This window comes from Mandrillus leucophaeus, unplaced genomic scaffold (assembly GCF_000951045.1).
Source record: "Mandrillus leucophaeus isolate KB7577 unplaced genomic scaffold, Mleu.le_1.0 Scaffold192, whole genome shotgun sequence".
Lineage (NCBI taxonomy): Eukaryota > Metazoa > Chordata > Mammalia > Primates > Cercopithecidae > Mandrillus > Mandrillus leucophaeus.
Genome location: NW_012101943.1, coordinates 825317 through 847141, shown reverse-complemented (window position 1 = coordinate 847141; position 21825 = coordinate 825317). Strand labels below are relative to the sequence as shown.

At 40.7% G+C, this 21825-nt stretch overlaps 1 protein-coding gene across 1 annotated transcript in view; it reads right to left on the bottom strand.

The window, feature by feature from the left end:
- SNAPC1 (small nuclear RNA activating complex, polypeptide 1, 43kDa) overlaps positions 1-17775 on the bottom strand; it is a 39641-nt gene extending 21866 nt beyond the window's left edge. Inside the window, exons 1-7 of the mRNA XM_011978273.1 lie at positions 17561-17775; positions 13128-13287; positions 12808-12948; positions 11425-11529; positions 3407-3565; positions 1575-1643; positions 815-877 (exon numbers count right to left, since the gene is read on the bottom strand). Coding sequence (XP_011833663.1) covers positions 815-877; positions 1575-1643; positions 3407-3565; positions 11425-11529; positions 12808-12948; positions 13128-13287; positions 17561-17688 — 825 coding nt within the window. The 5' untranslated portion in view covers positions 17689-17775. The remainder of the gene's footprint in view (positions 1-814; positions 878-1574; positions 1644-3406; positions 3566-11424; positions 11530-12807; positions 12949-13127; positions 13288-17560) is intronic.
- Positions 17776-21825: the final 4050 nt, after the last annotated feature.

Below are 21825 nucleotides of genomic sequence, written 5' to 3'. Positions count from 1 at the left end.
AAAAAAAAAAAAAAAAAGTCAACAAAGTGAAAGAGTTCAAACAAATAGAAAAAAAAGAACTCACAGGAAATGGGAGGAACCATCAAAAAAACTGTAGTTAAATCCTTAAGAGAAAAAGTTATTGCATCCTGTGAAAAAGAAAAATACATTTAAAAAAAACAAAACAAGAAGCATTCAGAGAACAAAAAAAATTATTGGTAATGAAAAAATATCAGGGGAAATTTTTTTAAAATCAATATAATGGTTCAGAAGATAAAGCCTAAGAAATCTCCCTGAAAATAGAAAATGAGACAGAAACTAAAAATTGAAGAGAAAAATAAGAAAAGTTGAAGAAGAGAAAAGATGCAGCAAAGAACATTTGTATCGAAGAAACAATACAGAAACTTCTTCAGAACTGAAGGATATCAGATTAAAAGGAGGTCACCATGAGTGCCATGGGCAATAAACAAAAAAGATGTACACCAAGTTACATTATATGTACTAAATGAAATTTTAGAACTCCAGGGACAAAGTAAAACCCTAAAACCTTCCAAAATCAGGAATACTAGAAGCTGGAAGATAATAAAGGAAATGGCATCAAAATTCCAGGTAAATATTAGAAGAAACTGCTAAAAGAAAAGAAGTTGAAGATGTTGCCTCTCAAGGTTAGGAATACAAGGGTAGGAAGTGGCAGAGAAGGGGTCTGTTGTGCTATATAACCTCTCTAGCATTTGACTTTTAAAACTAAGTACATGTATCACTACTTTGATGAAAAATTGAAATACAATTTAAAAAGCAGTCAATTTCCAAATTACCTTATTAAAGAATAACTCACCTGAATGACAACTGAAAAGGCCTTTGATTTTATTTTCGCTAGTGATTCTGCCCTTTCACATCTCTGGATGTAAAATAAGAAGGAAAAAAAAGTTAAAACACACAAACAATAGGTGAAAAAACTGAATACCCAAGTATTTATTATCAGAAATAAGATTTTAGACAGAAGGTAGGGTAAAAGAAACTAACATATATTGGGTACACACACATAAACATACATCATATTCTCTCACAGATGTAGCAGGTGCCATAATACTATCCCCGTAGTTACAGATCATTTTCATTCAGGATTCAAGGAGGACAATATGAATGAAAGCCCGGGTGATCAGGCAGAGCCTTGAACTGCCATTCCCTCCTCATCTGCCTATACTCAAAGATGGCTCCTTGTCTCATCCACTAAGATGGATGAAAATTCTGGAGGCAGGAAGCAGTATACCGTGTAATGGCTTGGGCTCCACACTGGTTGAAAGGCTGACAAGTCAGAAAAGATATATTACAAAAGCCTGATTCTGATCCTCTGTTAACTGAGGGCACCTTCCATAGTCGAGCTTTCCTTTCCCTACGGAAAACTATTATCATCCTCTCTCCCAACCTACACCTGATGTGGCCTCCACAAGGCTTCCAGTAAATAACAAACTACCTTTTCATAAAACCATGATTCAGAATTTTCTCTTATATTTCTTATAATACTGACCATGGGTCACAATGCTTAGTATACAGAATCACAGCCACACATAATATGAATTGCAAAGTTTTCTGACCTCTGTTTCTTGTGAATTTCCTTCCATTTTTTCTTCTCCATCATTACTTTTTGATTTTAAGGATGGATTCTAAAAGAGCAAAAAAGATACATACACACACACACACAAATTTACAATTCAATTAACTGCAAATCAATCTTAGAACAGTGAGAAATCATTACTTTTAATAAATGAAAAACTAAAAGATCATTCACATTATATACCACCTAACATTAAGATCACAGGTTTCAAAATGTTCTACAATTCATCAATAAAATGCTTAAATCCTCCTAATTAATATGGTAGTCTCTATGTGGTAGTAAGAAAATAGGCTTATTCTCCTTTCCTTCAGATTTTCAGAGCTCGTAGTAATGCTCTTTGAAGAGAGTTTATCTATTAAAAGAGAACACTGGCTATGCATGGTGGCTAATCCTGTAATCCTAATACTCTGGGAGGCTGAGGTGGGAGGATCGCTTAAGGCCAGGAGTTCCAAACCACCCTGGGCAACATAGCAAGACCCCATCTCTACAAAAAAATTTAAAATTTTGCTGGTTCTATCCCTGGCAACATAGCAAGACGCTGTCTCTACAAAAACTAAAAAAAAATTAGCTGGGCATGGTGGCATATGTCTGCAAACCCAGCTACTCAGAAGGCTGAGTGGGTGGATCACTTAAGCCTGGGAGGTCGAGGCTGTAGTGAGCTGTAGTCTTGCCACTGCATTCCAGCCAGGGTGACAGAGCAAGAAGACCCTGTCTAGATACGTATATATAAAGAATACTAACAATTTTTTTACATTAAATGCCTAAGTCATTTGTGTAACCTATTTGTAGGACTTAAAGTATCCAAACATTGTAAAACTTGCTATCTCTCATTAAAATAAATGCAGAGGAATAAAGTTATTTTCTTCTTCCCAAGACTATCATCTTCTTATCAGTTTCGTGGTTTATCTTTTCTAAAATTAAGCTGTGAGCCAGCTTCCTTTATATAACAGAAAGTGAAAAAGTAGCAAGAAATCTTCCTGAAAGACGATATATAGATAACAGTATCTGTGTGACATCTGTGAAAACACCAGCACATTATCAAGACACACAGTAAGTAATCAGAAATTGCTTACTTTTTAAAAATTGTTTTCCTAGATTTACTAAAATAAGATGGAGTAATAGTTTCAAAAGTAAATTTCACAAGGCTAGCCTTTAGGTTTCCAGGGTAAAAAAGTTCCTCTAGCTGAAAAGGCTAATGTGAAACCATCAATACTTTTGGTTAAATAAACTAAGTTGAAGATCTGTGATGATGAGACCTGCAAAAAGATAAACCACACCAGGTAGACAATATGTAAACAGAGAAACACCTGCCCTATCGCAGTAGGAAAAGCCACCACTCAGGTCCCACTGTCTGCTGTCATGCAGCAAAGTGGAATCAGTATTACCAGTCTAGAATTTTAGGTGAGGTCCACAAGTACTTAAAAGTTGGTAATTAACTCAAAAATTTTAAACAATGTTAAAATCAACACTATGCCAAACAAAATACATCTGTGTGCAGGATTTAGCCCAAAGACCGAGTGTGCAACCCCTAGAAAAATGCCAAATTATAAAGACTGTAATAAATCTGTGGTATAACAAGATTATTTACTCTTCTACCAAAAAAAGGAAAATACATATATACTCCATCTGTAAGGTTAAATAACATCACATACCTAGTAAGTGGCAAAAGTGGAACTAGAAAAGCCAAGCCCTCTAAATCTTAGCTCCACAGGATTACAGCCTCTAACACCAGGCTGCCTCTCAACATTATCATCCATGGATAATCATTCGTGTATAATAAAATGGTGAAGCACCAAACAAGTGATTGCATACCTTTCTGTCTTTGTGCCACTGCTGATGCTCCAAAACTATGTTCTTAATATTGTCAAAAAAGTCATCCTTTATCAAACTGAGGGCTTTATCTGGCTTGGACTTATCAACCGAAATTACACGTTTCATGTTCTGATAATGATCATGAACATTCAGCATTTCCTAAAAGCAAAAAGATGAGTCCTTTATTTCACTTTTTGAGGAGAAACTAAAAGGCAAAACCAACACAAAATAGTCACCTTCCAAGGTGACTTCCAGTTGATAGGGAATAACATGCTACAGTATGTTGAAAATAACATAATCATGTAAACAAAATAGTGCAACTTCATTAACATAGAGGTATGGATTCCAGAGGTATGGATTTACTGACTTACCTCAACAAACATTAACTAAGATACACTTACAGAAGACACTGGGGAAAGACAAATCAGTTAACATACAATTCCATTCTAGAATATCGCAATTATTTGTAGCATGATGTATCATTAAATATTGCTACTGATAACTAAGATATTTTTATATCATATTGTCACATCAAGACTATTTATGGCCAGGTGCGGTGGCTCACGCCTGTAGTCCCAGAACTTTGGGAGCCCGAGGCGGGCGGATCACGAGGTCAGGAGATTGAGACCATCAGGGCTAACATGGTCAAACCCCATCTTTACTAAAAATACAAAAAATTGGCCGGGCGTGGTGGTGGGCGCCTGTAGTCCCAGTGACTCGGGATGCTGAGGCAGGAGAATGGGGTGAACCCAGGAGGAGGCGCTTGCAGTGAGCCGAGATCATGCCACCACACTCCAGCCTGGGTGACAGAGCAAGACTCCATCTCAAAAAAAAGAAAAGAATATTTACATAGTCCTTTATGCTCTGCTGGAAATTCCTATGTAACGACTCTTATCCCAACCTGCCACAGAAATCCCAAAACCTATGTGCCTGTTCTCATAAGTTTCACCATTACTTCAGCGATAAGATTCAGGATTAAAAGAAATAGAGGGTAGGCCGGGTGCGGTGGCACACGCCTATAATCCCAGCACTTTGGGAGGCCAAGGCAGGAGGATCACAAGGTCAGGAGTTCAAGACCAGACTGGCCAACATGGTGAAATCCCATCTCTACTAAAAACACAAAAATTAGCCGGGTGTGGGGGTGGGCGCCTGTAATCCCAGCTACCTGGGAGGCTGAGGCAGAACTGCTTGAACCTGGGAGGCAGAGGTTGCAGTGAGCCAAGATCGCACTGCCACTGCACTCCAGTGGGGGCAAGAGAGCAAGACTCCATCTCAAAACAAAAAAGAAAGAAATAGAGGGTGATTTATGACACCATTTGTGGCATTATTTATTAGATCTTCTTCCTCCAAAAATCTCCAGCCAAATGGGCAGATCTGTGGGGTAAGGAAAAAGACAGCATACTACAGGTGGACTTAAGAAAACCTGGCATAGGGACTTGGCTCTAAGATCAGGAGAGAACTACTGACATTTCCATCACAGATGGATATTGCAACATCTGAGTCATCCCTAACTCAGACTACTCAATTCATTTCCAGATTTTGGTAGAATCAATACCTGTTCAAGAAATAAGACACTAGGCCAGGCACAGTGGCTCATGCCTGTAATCCCAGCACTTTAGGAGGCTGAGGAGGGCGGATCACCTGAGGTAAGGAGTTTGAGACCAGCCAGACCAACAAGGAGAAACTCCATCTCTACTAAAAATACAAAGTTAGCCGGGTGTGGTGGCACATGCCTGTAATCCCAGCTACTCAGGAGGCTGAGGCAGGAGAATCGCTTGAACCCGGGAGGCAGAGGTTGCGGTGAGCCAAGATCGTGCCATTGCACTCCAGCCTGGGCAACAAAAGTGAAACTCGTCTCTTAAAAAAAAAAAAAAAGAAATGAGAAACTGATCAATAGTGGTAAGTGCTCACATACACGGGATCTGCAATGGGAGAACAGTGTCCAGACATGGAGAGCCCCTAACTCTTTACAGTTTACATTGGCTGTGCTCTCATGATTTTTATTTCATGTGATATAGAAAGACCACCAGTCAGATCTAGTTTTTGAGTCTGAGCTCTGTCATTTGCTCAATGTATGACAATGGGGAAGTCCCTCAACCTAAGAATCACGTTCACGTTTCACATTTGTACAAAATGAACAAACCCACCATTGTTAATTATTAAACAAGCTTATTATACAGGTGAAAGTATTCTGTATAATGTAAAGCACTATACAAAATTAAAGAAGCCAGGCATGGTAGTGTGCACCCGTAGTCCCAGCTACTCAGAAGGCTGAGGCATGAGGACGGCCTGAGCCCAGGAATTCAAGGCCAACTCAGGCAACATAGCAAGACCCCCACTCTTGAAAAAAACAAAAAAGAAGAAAATTAAATAAGAAATAAAAGACAGTGCATGGGCTATGGAGCCTTACAGACTTGGACATTCAAACCCAGTGTCTGTACCTTATTGTGCCTCACCTGATACAAACTACTTAACTTCTCTAAACCTCAGTTTCCTTATTTTAAAACTGGGGGCCAGGTGCAGAGGCTCATGCCTGTAATCCCAGCACTTTGGGAGGCTGAGGTAGGCAGATCACCTGAGGTCAGGAGTTCGAGACCAGCCTGGCCAACATGGTGAAACCCCATCTCTACTAAAAATACAAAAAATTAGCTGGGCATGGTGGCGGGTGCCTGTAGTCCAAGCTACTCGGGAGGCTGAAGCAGGAGAATCATTTGAACCTGGAAGGTGGGGAGGTGGAGGTTGCAGTGAGCTAAGATCATGCCACTGCACTCCAACCTAGGCAATAAGAGGGAAACTCTGCTTTAAGAAAAAAAAAAAAAAAAAGGCCAGGTGCAGTGGCTCATGCCTGTAATACCAGCACTTCAGGAGGCCGAGGCGGCCAGATCACCAGGCCAGGAGATCAAGACCATCCTGGCTAACACAGTGAAACTCCGTCTCTACTAAAAAAAAAAATACAAAAAATTAGCCGGGCATGGTGGTAGGCACCTGTAGTCCCAGCTACTCAGGAGGCTAAGGCAGGAGAATGGCTTGAACCGGGAGGCAGAGCTTGCAGTGAGCCGAGATCGCGTTCCAGCCTGGGCGACAGAGCGAGATTCCATCTCAAAAAAAAAAACAAAAACAAAAAAAAACTGGGGAAATACCACCTCCTCTGCAGGGTTACTATCACAGTTAGTAAGATAACACACGTAGAACATCTAGCATAGTTCCAGGCATTTGGTGAGTACTCAGCACACAATGTCCACTATTATAACTATATAAATGAAGAACAGAAATGAAATAATTTGCTCAAGGTCCTACTTACATAGCAGAGGGCTAGAAGTCAAATGTTTTGATTCAGTATCCTGTTCTCTTTTCATTTTATTATGCCTCCTTAACCACAAAACTAGAACAAGTGGTAGAATCATGACCAGAATTTGGATCTTCTGAAATGAAGACTTAACAGCAGTTGCAGGCAGTAAAAGGAAAATTTAAGAGTATTAAATTTAAGCATTATCAGTGAGAATGGATCACAGGCTATGCTAGGACAAAAGATACAGAGCCAGCAGAAGTATCAAGGGACAAGGCTCTCAAAGCAATTATGTCACAAGCCAGAGATCCAACAGAGCCAGGATAACTTCACAGACTATTCCATCCCTAAAAGCTTCCAGGTATAGGTATTTCATAGCCTGACCCTTCTGACACTCTTCTCTATTCACTCTAAAAGAGTAGACCTTTGTGCATCACCCCCAACTTTAAAGAGCTTAGAATGAAAAAGCACGTTGAAAAAGATATGTTGAAAAAATATTTACATTCTACCACCAAACTGGTCAATAGTCAGAAAAATTATAACCAGCCAAGCATGGTGGCTCATGCCTATAATCCCAACACTGTGGGGAGGCCAAGGTAGGAAGAGCAATCAAGCTCAGGAGTTCAAGACCAGCCTGGGCAACATAGCAAGACCTTGTCTCTACAAGAAAAATTTTTAAGATTAGCCAGCATGGGCCAGGTGCGGTGATTCACGTCTATAACACCAGCACTTTGGGAGGCCAAGGTGGGTGGATCAAGAGGTGAGGAGTTCAAGACCAGCCTGGCCAAGATAATGAAACCCTGCCTCTACTAAAAATACAAAGATTAGCCCGGCGTGGTGGCACGCGCCTGTAATCCCAGGTATTCGGGAGGCTGACACAGGAGAATCGCTTGAACCTGGGTGGCAGTTGCAGTGAGCCAAGATCATACCACTGCACTCTAGCCTGGGCCATAGAGCAAGAGTCTGTCTCAAAAAAATTAATTAATTAATTAATTAAATTTAATTTAATTAGCCAGCATGATGGTGAGTGCCTGTAGTCCCAGCTACTCAGGAGGCTGAGGTGGGAGGATCACTTAAGCCCAGAAGATACAGGGTGTAGTGAGCTACAATCGCACCACTGCACTCCAGCCGGGGTGATAAAGCAAGATCCTGTCTCAAAAATTTTAAAAAAGAAATTATAACCAACTGGGTTCAAATCATCTTTTTCATTAGAATATTGATAAGAATGTCTTGCTGTTTGAAAATGCCCTGTGCCTCTCTCTTCATGATTCACATCAGCATTTCTCAGCTTTCTGGCATCCTGAAATCTTTCTTCCATTCTCCATAATTGCTAGTCCAAACATTTTCAACTCTCAGTTCCCTGACCCCGATGATGCTCTCTTACAGTTCAGGCAGTCAGGTCTGTTTGCCTTCTATTTCTCCCCTACACAAAGATTTATAAAAATCCATTCTCACCTTCTTTCCTCAAGTTTCAAAGGAAGAAGTACGCCTTCTGCTCAAGGCTACTCTCTCCACTGGATTCTCAATCACAGACACACCCATCTCCTCCATAGCAGGAACCCTGCTGCTACCTCTCCTGTATACAACCATTCCCTCTAACTAGCTCCTTACTTCAACTCTAAACATAAACATTATTTCTCTCCAATCTCTAAAACTTTACGACTCCCCTCTGCCAAAAAGACAAAATACAAATTCCTTCTATTATACAAAGTACTTTTATCTTATTTAGTTTTGTACATAAACTCTCTCCCACCTCTTTCTCGCTAAGCTGCTAAAGGGAAAAAAAAATCCTAGTTCTTGTTACACTTCACTCATTTGCTTGTCGAATGACAAATTTCCAACCCCAGTCCCACCTCAGACCAGTCCTTTGCTATCCACAAACAGGCACTGCAGCCATACAGAACTGAGTTTGAAGCTTAGCTCCATCACTTCCTAACCTAGTCTCTGTAACTCAGTTTCCTCAACTTTAAATCACAGATAAAACCCCCTGCTTTTAAAAATTCTTTTAAACACTTATTTTGCAGAAATGTTGAAGTAAAACAATCTACACAAAACATCTTCCCAGAGTTCCTGCATTATACTATGTCTTCAGATATTGAGGAATATTCAGTTCCTTGTAATACAGTAATCCTTAACCTTTTTGGGGGACATGAACACCTTTGAGAATCTGAGGATAGTTACAGTACCTCACCCTAAAAATGCATCCTTATGGGCTGGGCAGGGTGACTCATGTCTGTTATCGCAGTACTTCGGGAGGGCAAGGCGGGCAGATCGCCTGAGCTCAGGAGTTCGAGACCACCCTGGGCAACATGGTGAAACCCCATCTCTACTAAAATACAAAAAATTAGCCAAGTGTGGTGGCATGTACCCGTAGTCCCAGCTACTCGGGAGGCTGAGGCATGAGAATCGCTTGAGCCCTGGAGGCAGAGGTTGCAGGTTGCAATGAGACAAAATTGCGCCACTGCACTCCAACTTGGGCTACAGAGTGAGACTCTATCTCAGAAAGAAAGAAAAAAAAAAGGATCCATATATATGACATCAATTTTTCATACAATGTGGTGGGGGAGAGGGCACATGGATGATCCCCAGGCCAGAGATTAAGAATCCTTGCTCAAAAATAAAGTCACTTTACAGAACAGACCCAGAGTGCTCTCAAAAATCAATTTGCTACCTGAATTACAAACAACCTGACAGGCTCATGCTATTGCAACATGGGGACAACCGGGCACAGTGGCTCACACTTGTAAATTCAGCACTTTAGGAGGCCAATGCGGGCAGATCGCTTGAGCCCAGGAGTTCAAGACCAGCCTGGTCAACACAGTGAAACCTCACTTCTACTAAAAATAGAAAAAATTAATTGGGCATGGTGGTGCATGCCTGTAACCCCAGCTACTCAGGGGGGCTGAGACACGAGAATCACTTGAAACTGGGAGGCAGAGGTTGCTGTGAGCCAAGATTGTGTCACTACATTCCAGCCTGGGCGACAGAGGAAGACCCTACATAAGGGGGAAAAAAAAAAGAACATGGGGGCATCTAAACAAACATTTGAGTAAATCGAAGATCTGATCCCTCTCTTTCAATTGTAATACAAGAAAAGACTGAGTAGGGCTGGGGAAAAGGGGAATTAACATTTATTAAGGGTATACTGTGTGTAATATACCACACTCAGCACTAGTTTGGTATCACCTCATTTCAATTCTCACAACGACCGAATGAAATAAAATATTATAATCCTAATATTAATGAGGGAGATATTTAGGCTTAAAGAAAATTTAAAAGCATGACCAAAGTGTCCCCTTACCCCCTCATCTCCTCTATATGTTCTTTTGAAATATCATTGATTTAGAAGCCTGTAACCCTGTACTGAGATTTTGTTTTAACCTCAAAGCAATGCTTTTCTACTCATGCTTAAAAAGATTTGTAACACTACTTATCCATGCATAAGATTTTTCTCAATATTGTACACTCAAACAAAATACCAAAATATATTATCAAAATAGATTCACTGTTTTCAATAGTGGGTTTTAAAATAAATGTTAAAACTCAGGAAGTAGGCCGGGCGCGGTGGCTCAAGCCTGTAATCCCAGCACTTTGGGAGGCCGAGACGGGCGGATCACGAGGTCAGAAGATCGAGACCATCCTGGCTAACATGGTGAAACCCCGTCTCTACTAAAAAAAAAAAAAAAAAAAAAAAAAAAAAAACTAGCCGGGCAAGGTGGCGGGCGCCTGTAGTCCCAGCTACTCAGAAGGCTGAGGCAGGAGAATGGCGTAAACCCGGGAAGCAGAGCTTGCAGTGAGCTGAGATCTGGCCACTGCACTCCAGCCCGGGCGACAGAGCGATATTCCGTCTCAAAAAAAAAAAAAAAAAAAACTCAGGAAGTAGGCCAGGTACTCATGCCTGTAATCCCAGCACTTTGGGAGACCAAGGTGGGCAGATCACTAGGTCAGGAGTTCGAGACCATCCTGGCTAACACAGTGAAACCCTGATTCTACCAAAAATACAAAAAATTAGCCGGGCGTGGTGGTGCACACCATTGTGCTCCAGCCTGGGTGACAGAGTGAGACTCCACTTAAAAAAAAAAAAAAAAAAAAAACTCAGGAAATAAATGCATATTTTTTTTTGTTTTTTAAAACGGAGTCTTGCTCTGTTGCCCAGACGGGAGTACAGCAGTGCTATCTCAGCTCACTGCAACCTCCACGTCCTGAGTTCAAGCAAGTCTCCTGCCTCAGCCTCCCCAGCAGCTGGGACTACAGGCGTGTGCCACCACACCCGGCTAATTTTTGTGTTTTTAGTAGAGACGGGATTTCACCACGTTGGCCAGGCTGGTCTCAAACTCCTGACCTCATGATCCACCCACCTCAGCCTCCCAAAGTGCTGAGATTACAGGTGTGAGCCACCACGCCTGGCCATGCGTATCGTTTTTTAGAAAAGTAAGTAAAGTCACTTTAAACTCTTGTTTTATGACCTAACTAACGGTAGTTTTAGTAACGGAATCCACATATCCTCGGTCCAAGTCCAGTCTTCTACATCTTTTTTTCTCATGCTATTTTAAGATTTGTAAGTCTTGATATATTTAGGCTATTTTATTTCTGATACTCTAGAGAAACAGCATCCTAGAGTGGTGAAAATCATTAGAAAAATCAGTGTCCAGTAGATGAAGGTATAACCTTGATATGTACTTGGCAATAAAACAGTTTTAAAAAAATTTCAAGAGCATAAAAGAAAATTTACCTCTAATACATCAGAAGTGATAAGCTTCATCACACGATCACTTGGGTCCTTAAATTCTTCTGTAACTTCAGCTCGGTGAATTTTTTTCTTCATCCTATATGACAGCTATGTGATAATACATGTCTTTTAAAATGAGTATCTTTTAAACAGTATTTTTAAAAGTATTGAAATATAAGCCAGCACTAAAAATAGTCTATTAAACAAACACAGATAAAACAAAAGCAGCTGTAAGGGTACATTTGTTAAACATCCACGTTCTAAAGACTATTAGACTTGTGAAGTATCCTTTCACATGCCACGCCACATGCCTACAAATTCAGGTAAGACAGAAATTACATAATTTGCCAGCTAATGGCAGAATCAGAACTAGTGCTCTTCAACCTAGTGTCTCAATTATCACAAGATTAAACAAAAACAAGTGTTATTAGAAGTTTCAACTTTTCACCAAAGAATTTTTAACAATTTTGTACGTCTTTCAGAAACCTCCTCTGATGTTTGAGACATGAGCAAATGCAGATGTCAAATCTAATTTCTTCTCAAAACAATTCGCTTAATATGTGGCATCCAGATATACTGCATTCAAAAGCAAAGTCTCCATTTTTGTTTGCAGAAAAAAAAGTAGTAATTAGAAAATACCATCTCCTATTTTAAAAAAGCTACAATGCTGGGCACGGTGGCTCATGCCTATAATCGCAGCACTCTGGGAGGCTGAGGCGGGTGATCACCTGAGGTGAGGAGTTCAAGACCAGCCTGACCAACGTGGTGAAACCCCATCTCAACGAAAAATACAAAAATCAACCAGGCATGGTGGCGGGCGCCTGTAGTCCCAGCTACTCAGGAGACTGAAACAGGAGAACTGCTTGAACCCCTGAGACGGAGGTTGCAGTGAGCCGAGATCGCGCCACTGCACTCCAGCCTGGACGACAGGGCAAGACTCTGTATCAAAAAGGCACACACATAAAAAAAAAGTTACAAGCCAGGCCGGACGCTCCCAACACTTTGGGAGGCCGAGGTGAGTGGATCACGAGGTCAAGAGATCGAGACCATCGTGGCCAACATGGTGAAACCCCGTATCTACTAAAAATACAAAAATTAGCTGGGCTTGGTGGTGCGTGTCTGTAGTCCCAGCTATTCGGGAGGCTGAAGCAGGAGAATCGCTTGAACCCAGGAGGCAGAGGTTGCAGTAACCCGAAATGGTGCCACCGCACTCCAGCCTGGGCGACGGAGTGAGACCCTGTCTCAAAAAAAAAAAAAAAAAAAAAAAAGGCTAAAAGTCTTGAACACTATCAATACTCATTCCATTTTCTGGAGATTGAGAGGTTTTATGGACAATAAAGTATAACTGCTCATTTTGAAAAAACCAAATTATTTTAGGCAACATACCAATTTGGGCATTGCTGTAAAGTGAAATGCTCTGTCTAGTCGTAGCTTCCTAAAAATATAAGCAGCATCAAAATGCTGTGCATTTACTAAATCTTGCTGAAATTTTAAAACTTCATCCCAATCCTTCAGGGCAACTCTGATCTGCAACCAGGAAGAAAAAAAAAACGTTGTACTAAATGTAAACATATTTTCACAAACATATTATAATTTTAAAATACTGGTGTTTTATTTAAATCATATTTAATCACATAATATTTATTATAAAAATATGGTGCTTGTTTTACATTTCTGCAAAGGAAAAATAACTCACTAAGTATTACCTTTTGTTTTGGTTGACACAGTTGGGTGTTATATAATCCATATAGCAGATACAAAGCACCAACTCTGATCTGGAAGGTGTATGGAGGTAAAAAATATCGCCAAGCCAAAGCCAAAGCTTCTTTTGTAAACATGTTCTTTTCTAAATTTCTCATTCTGCCACTAAAAAACAGAGAGAAAATATATTATGACTCATTAAGTGAATAATGAACAAAAGCCAGAAGTATATACTTGTTTAAACGGTAGTTATAATAATTTGATGAGGATTCCATACCCAATTCTTTCATGATTCAAGCACAGAGATAATTTCACACCAAGGCAAAGGCAACTACTAGGTAAACATGATGCAGTTTCCAAAAGCATCAACTTTACTTGCCAAATTGAAGAGCAAGAAGGAAGGGGTTGCAAATTATTATTGGTTAAATATTTAAAACCCGTAATGTTAAAATAATCATGGTTATGTTACAGAACTATGTGCATTTTAATATATAATCGTCAGAAATGCTTGTTCTTTGGTGCTGTAGAGAAGCAGCACTTGAACGTAAATTTTATGTCTTCAGCAAGGCCATTTTTTTACTTTCTATAGAAAGGGGACAGTCGCCAGCAGTTTTGCTACACTGAACAAAGGAGACAGGGTCATTTATAACTTGACGTGTCTACTTTGGACTTCACATTCTGTATCTGTCTTGATTGACTAGCAACTTAGAACTTGAAGTAACTTGTGGAATGCTGAGAAAGGTAAAAACACTTTTAAATAAGGAAGAGGAACAGGCTATGACTTAATGCTTGCTTGGACCAGTATAAGCACGCCAGGGCAAATATTTAGGCTCAACTGTAAGAGCTAAGAACATAAAGTACAATGATTTCTTTATTACAGCTAGCAGATATTTAAGAATGTTAGCATAGGTCTTTGAATAAATTTTGCTTCTAAGAGAAGTTACTATTTAGTCTTAATTAGATGGGGAGGAAAGTCTTTGAAGACAAACCTCTACTTTACTTTTTACATAATGAACATTTTCTCCAGTACTCTCAGGGATTTGCACTAAATCTCCTCTGTCCTTGGGAAGCCTAGGTGAAAAAGTTAGAGAAACAGCACAAAGTAACCCACACTCCTAATTGTCCAGAGCACCACAAGCTCATTAGAAGAAGGGAGGAGCAGGAGAGAAGAGCATACTCCAGCATACAACCAAAAGCTTTGTCCAAACATCCAAGAGAGGAACAAGGCTTTTTTGGCAATCAATCAAAGAAATAACACAGGAAATGTACCTGAAAGGAAAGTATCTTGGGTACCCAAGATCACTAAGGAAAACTCAGGTTGGAAACTGCTTAGGGCAAACCTGCCTCTCATTCTATTCAAAGTGACTTCTCTGCTCACTGAGATAGATGCATATCTGATTTGCCTCCTTTGGAAAAGCTAATCAGAAACTCAAAAGAACGCAAACGCAACCATTTGTGTCTCACCAATCTGTGACCTGAAAGCTCCCTCCCCACTTCCAGTCTTCGCTTCACGTTGTCCCGCCTTTCCAGACCGAACCAATGTACTTCTTACATACATTGATTGATGTTTCACGTCTCCCTAAATGGACAAAACCAAGCTGTGCCCTGACCACCCTGGGCACACGTCGTCACAACTTCCTGAGGCTGTATCAAGGGCGTGTCCTCAACCTTGGCAAAATAACCTTTCTAAATTAACTGAGACCTGTCTCAAATTTTCGAGGTTCTCATGTATTTTCTGTGGATATAAACAGCATAATGAATAAACTATCTGAAACTGTTCTGCTGTGCTAAGTTAACAAAAAATTTTTAAAAACAAGGCCTTAAAAAAGTCAATGTAACAGTCTTCTTACCACTTTGGATAAAACAATGAAGCCATATTTGTGCATACTGTATAGGTTTCTATGTAAGACTTGAAATTAGTAGATAAAAATGCCAGATTTCAAATAAGACATTAGCTAAATGTCTCAAAGTGTTGATGCAAGTGACTAATACACTGTACAAATATAAATATGTAGAACTTTCACTTTTAAAACAGCAACAATAAAGACATTCACCCTGCAGCCATAAACAGGGGCTCCATTACATCTGATTACAATGCAGGGGTGGAAGGGAAGGGGGTAGTAGAAGGACGTTTTGGCTCTTCAAATAATAAATATACGAAAAGAACACAAAATACCTACTCTAGTTATGGTAACCAAAGTAATTTCTCAAGAAAATCCACCACTAGTGATTCCTGTGTCTTTTTTCATTTTAGGTTTTCCCTACTAGAAAATGTAAATGTTACATTTTTAGCTAAGTTTTCCTTAAATGCGTTTTTCCCCCCAAGAAGTGGTACGGTGGAATATTACAGATTTTAGAAACACGCAGATACACAGTTTCCAACATCTGCTCTACAATCTACTATCTTTGTAATGGAGAAATTACTTAACCTCTTTAAGCCTTAATTTCTTCATCTATAAAACAAGGATAATTGTACCTGCTTTTTATAACTGTCTTATGCAATAAAGCTATACATTGCATTTAGTAGCCATTTAATAAAGCTATACATTGCATTTAGTAGCCATTTAAAAAAAATTAGTCTCTCTCCTTTTATTAACCGTACAACGAACAGCTCTTCATCCTCCATTTCTTGCAATCTAAAAACTACAAAGGTAATTTGTTTACACTGACAAAGAGAAAATGAGTTTTAACATTTTGTTCAGAAAAACATAGTTTTAATCATAAGGTTTAACTCATTCCGAAAATCAGTTATTTAGCCTTTTCAATATTATATGTACTATGCTAATAAAAATAGATTCATCCAGCCACTGTCCTCACAGAGGTCAGTCTAGTCAAACGAAAATTTTAAAACGGTAGTAATAATGAACATTTGACCAGCCTGGCCAACATGGTGAAATCCCGTCTCTACTAAAAATACAAAAATTAGCCAGGCATGGTGGCACGAGCTGTAGTCCCAGCTACTCGGGAGGCTGAGGCAGGAGAACGTCTTGAATCCGGGAGGTGGAGGTTGCAGTGATACAAGATCGCACCACTACACTCCAGCCTGAATGACAGAGCGAGACTATGTCTCAAGAAAAAAAAATAATAATAATGAACATTTATTGAGGACTTAGAATGCATTTCTGATATATCAGCTCATTTGATCTTCACAGCTTCTGAGGTTTATCATTGCCTCTATTTTACAGATATGGAAACTCAAGTAACTTGCTCCAAGTCACAGTGGACCCTGCAATCAAATGCAGCCAATTGGGATCCATAACCTATGCCCTTAACAATCCCACACTGCGTTTTCAACTATACCATTACAACAAAACGTGGCAAGCGGTGAGATAAAATAAAAACAGGGTGCTGGGGGTGGGGGGGACATGAACAGCGTACTCAGTCTAGAAGAGCGAAAAAGACTTCCCCGAGGAAGTCATTTGAGCTTAATCCTGAGTAAAGAATAAGGTGGAAAAAACAAGAGTTGCGGTGGAAAGCTCCAGGCTTACGAAAAGCCTGTGGAGGGCCAAAAAAAAAAAAAAAAAAAGCAGCTGCTGGAGCAAGAAAGTGAGTGCATGGAGGGGACTGGCAGGCGAAGCTGGAGAGATGGGCAAAGGCCAGTGAGAAATGGTCTTGGCAAGTCAGAGAATTCAAGCGTTATCCCAAAGGCAATGGGTACCACTACAGAATGAGCCGGAGAGTGACATGATCAAATTTGCACGTTTGAAAAACAACTTTGGGCCGGGCGCGGTGGCTCACTCCTGTAATCCTAGCGCTTTGGGAGGCCGAGGAGGGCGGATCACGAGGTCAGGAGTTCGAGACCAGCCTGGCCAACATAGTGAAACCCGTCTCTACTAAAAATACAAAAAATTAGCCGGGCGTGGTGCCGGGCACCTGTAATCCCGGCTACTCGGGAGGCTGAGGCAGGAGAATCACTCGAACCCGAAAGGCGGAGGGTTGCACTGAGCCGAGACCGCGCCATTGCGCTCCAGCCTGGGCGACAAAGGGAGACTGTGTCTCAAAAAAAAAAAAACACAAACAAAAAAAACCCAACTTTGGTGGTGTAGGAAAGATTAATTCAATCTCGAAGGGTTTTGTCTTTGCTTGTGTGTTTTTAAACATGAGGTCCTAGAACAAGACTGTAGAACAAGACTGGGGAAGGGCAAATGATAGTGGCCTGGGTCAGGGTGGAGGCAGTGGAGATGGAGAGAGGAGTTTAGAAAGGAGGCGAAGCAGAGACGCATATTTGGGAAGAGATCGCAACAACCATCAGGGCACAATGAAACAGCAGGGAAAGTGCGTTGCCTGCGCAAAGGGGAAGGTCCAGGAGTGATGGAGGCAACCTTCGGTGACTGCCGCTCTTCTCAGCACTTCCCAAGTGCAATAGCGCCGGGAAGGAGGCAACTTTCTACACCACCTGCGGCCAGGGAGAGGCAGGTGGTGGACAAGAAACACCCACCAGAAGATAGTACCGAACTTCATGTTTCTCCAGAGCTCCGTGAAGGCCTCGAAGCGTACACTGTCCGTCTCCTGGAAGCGACTGAGCAGCGCCTCGCAGTCCGTCTGCAGGCCGGGAGGAGTCCCCATGGCCCCCGAAGCCCGCACACCTCTAACCGACTAACCAGCGGTGGTCGCCCAGGAAACCAACCCCGAACGGCCCGCCCCCTACGGCGTGCGCACACGCGCTCCGTGTCGTATTATCCGGCACTTTTAGCTCCGCCTTTATCCGGGCTCTTGCTACCGGTCGTCTGCTTAATGCGCGTGCGTGAAAGCGTTCTGCTGTTTTGCTGGCTGAGATTGCTTTCACCCAGAGTGCTAAGATCCACCCTTCTATTGAAGAGGTTTAGTTGAAGAGGTTTACGTCTCAAGTGTTGTGTTTGCTCACGAGCGGTTTTAGGTCTTCATTTTCCGCTAGGTTATGTAACTTGACTTTACCCTTACTAGCACTCTCCTTTAAAGTGACCCTAGTGTGACATAAGTGAACTTTTGAGCTAGGAAAGAACAGTCCCAACCCCACCCACCCCCACGTGGGAAAAGAAGCTAAAGAAGGCTTGCTAGGAAACAAACTGAACTCATTCTCCTTCTGGTCATCGAGAACCCTAATACTCTGTACCCACATAATACGATGCTTAATGTGTGACCCTCTCTTTGTAAACCCTGGTATTCTGCAACCACTCTTGAAAAGAAGAGCTGTATTTCATACCCTCTTGTAAACAGCCGCCCTCCCACCCCGCCACGCATTCACCCCTGTGCTACATAGTACTTAGAAAATACCTACTTCTTATATTATTATTTGGATGAATTGCCTTTTTGTGTACACGTTGCCACCTAGCTTCCTTCCTCTAGGAGTAACATTTTGAATTTTAGACCATTTCTCTGATTGAAAGGTATGCTATCATTCTTCAGGAGAGGTATCCTGATATTATAGAAAAACATTGGGCTTTCTGTCTGTAAATGGAGTATCAATTCACTTTACTTTCTGATCCTTGACCTGTTTTTTTGTTTGTTTTTTGGATTTGTTTGTTTTTTGTTTTAAGACGGAGTTTCGCTCTTGTTGCCAGGCTGGAGTGCAATGGTGCGGTCTCGGCTCACTGCAACCTCTGCCTTCCGGGTTCAAGCGATTCTTTTGCCTCAGCCTCCCGACTAGCTGGGATTACAGGCATGCACCACTCCACCCGAATTTTTTTTTTGTATTTTTAGTAGAGACGGGTTTTCACCATGTTGGCCAGGCTGGTCTCGGAACTGCTAACCTCAGGTGATCCACTCCCCTTGGCCTTCCAAAGTGTTGGGGTTACAGGCGTGAGCCACTACACCCTGCCCTCTTGACCTGTTTTTTAAATGTTATGTGATATTTTATGTCACAGAAAAATGTATGTGATGTGTGAGATAAAAAGCATAGCAGTTAAACACCTGTGCACCTTTCACCTGTGTAGGAACCAGAACATTACCAACACCTTCACATCAATCTGCGATTTCCTCCTCTGACCTATTCCTTTGCCTGTACCCTACTTTAATCACAACTACTGGTTGGGTGCGGTGGCTCACGCCTGAAATCCCAACACTTTGGGAGACAAAGGCAAGAGGATCGCTTGAGCCCAAGAGTTGGAGACCAGCCTGGGAAACATGGTGAAAATTAGCCGGGCATGGTGGTGCACAGCTGCAGTCCCAGCTACTCGGGAGGCTGAGGTGGGAGGATCACCTGAGCCTGGGAAGTGGTGGTTAGAGGAGGCAGAGGTTGCAGTGAGCCACGATCATGCCACTGCACTCCATCCTGGGCTACGGAATGACACCGAATCTCAAAAAATAAAATAAATAACTACTTTGAATTTTGTTTCTCTTTCTCATTTATATATTTTATCACATATGTATGTATGTTTAAATGGTATATTTTTTAGTTGTGGTTGGTTTTGTGTTTTATGAAAATGGTATTGCAATTTATAATATGTGTTATTTGAATTGCTTTTAAAACTTGTTTCCAAGATTGACTCATATTATTACTCATAATTGTAGTTCATTTTTCAGTGCTAATATTCTATTGTGCAAAAATATACTGCTTATTCATTATTTCCTCAATGGAAATTTAAGTATATTCCAGATTTTGCTATCATAAACAATGCTACTTTGATCACTTGTATATGTCACCTTTATAGGGTTGTCAGATAAAATACAAGAGGCCCAATTAAATTTGACTTTCAGATCAACTAAAAAAATTATTCATTGTTTATCTAAATCTAAAATATAATTTAACTGGGCATATTATATTTTTGTTTGCTAAATATGGCAACTCTACTTGTACATTGCAGGAATCTAGAGTATATACACCTAGAATTAGAATATATACCTACCATTATCATCACTGTTAAATAATAAGAGGTGCAAGTGTTCAACTTTATAATTTTAAATTGTTTTTTAGAATAGCTTGACTTGGCCAGGTGTGGTGGCTCACACCTGTAATCCCAGCACTTTGGGAGGCCAAGGCAGGCAGATCACTTGAGGTCAGAAGTTCAAGAACAGCCTGACCAACATGATGAAACCCCGTCTCTACTAAAAATACAAAAATTAGCCAGGCATGGTGGCATGCGCCTGTGGTCCCAGCTACTTGAGAGGCAGAGGTATGAGAATCGTTTCAACCTGGGAGGTAGAGGTTGCAGTGAGCCAAGATCGCATCACTGCACTCCAGCCTGGGTGACCGAATGAGACCCTGTCTTAAAAAAAAAAAAAAAAGAATAGGACTGATTTACACTTCCCTAGCAGTGCATGAGATTTCCTACTTGAGCCGTATCATCTCACAAATTTGGCTTCTAATTGTGGTCTTAATACACATTTCTCTGATACTAATGTGGTTGTGTATCTTTTCAAATTCTGATTTTCTATTCATATTTCCTCTACTGTGACATGCTTGTTTATATATTTTGTCTATTTTTCAATTGTGGCCTTTGACTTTTTCATATTGATTTGTAGAAGCACCTTATATAGTCTGAATACTAAACTGGTGTTTGTACTATGTGTTGTTTATTTCCTAGGTTGTTTTTATTTACTATCTTTATGGTGATTTTTTTATGTATAGAAATTCTTTTTTTTTTAATATAGTCAAATTTCAAAATCTTTTCTAATAAGGGCTCTTGTATCTTAAAGTTATAAGTGTTTTCCCTATATTTCATTATTAGTATAACTAATAAATCTTGAATGCTGAACGACTTAACACAAACTAAGCTTGTTTTTCTTTTACATTAAGTTCAATTAATGACAGGATGGGGTGAGGAGGGTTCTACTTCAAGCAGTTACCTGCTGACCAAAGCTGATGAAAACTCTGCCATCTTCAGTGATTGACTTTCAAGGTCACCTTGAGCACCTTGAGTGACTTGGCTGGAATGTTTTAGTGAAGACATCGAGCCTGTGGACTGGACAAGAACGAGAATGTGGAAGATTGCATGAGAGATTTTTATGGGCCAGGCCTGGAAATGGTCTGCACTCAAAGTGTGGTTCACTGACAACTACTGGTCTGCAAACTTTTTATTACTTCTCCATCTCACAATAGTACAGAAATTAAGAATAAGTGCTGAGATGGTTTGGCTCTGTGTCCACACCCAAATCTCATCTCGAATTGTAATCCCCACATGTGGAGGGACGGACCTGTAATCTCCATGGTTTGAGGGAGGGAGGTGATGGAATCATGGAGGAGGTTTCTCCCATGCTGTTCTCATGATAGTAGTTCTCATGAGATGTGATGGTTTTATTCGTGTTTAGCAGTTTCTCCTACACATACTCTCTCTCCCCTGCCACCATGTAAGATGAACGACTCTTCTGCCATGATTGTAAGCTTCTTGAGGCTCCTTAGCTATGTGGAACTGTGAGTCAATTAAACCTCTTTCCTTTATAAATTACCCAGTGTCAGGTGTATTTCTTTACAGCAGTGTGAAAACAGACTAATACAAATGCTTATTAACTTTATATAGAAATTTGATGGAATAATTTGATATGACTTTTTAGATTTTTAAAAATAATTTAATTTTATTAAAGTTTATAAAAGTACTGGTCCATGATAGATTGGGGGGAAATGGTTCATTACAACAGATAATTTGAGAAGCACTGTTATACACCATTTCAATCCACATTCTATTGGCCAGAATTCAGTCACATGGACTTATTCAGGTGCAAACGTGGCTGAGAAATGTCATCCCTAATTAGGCAACCTTTCCCCAACAATAGTTCCAATCTCTGGAA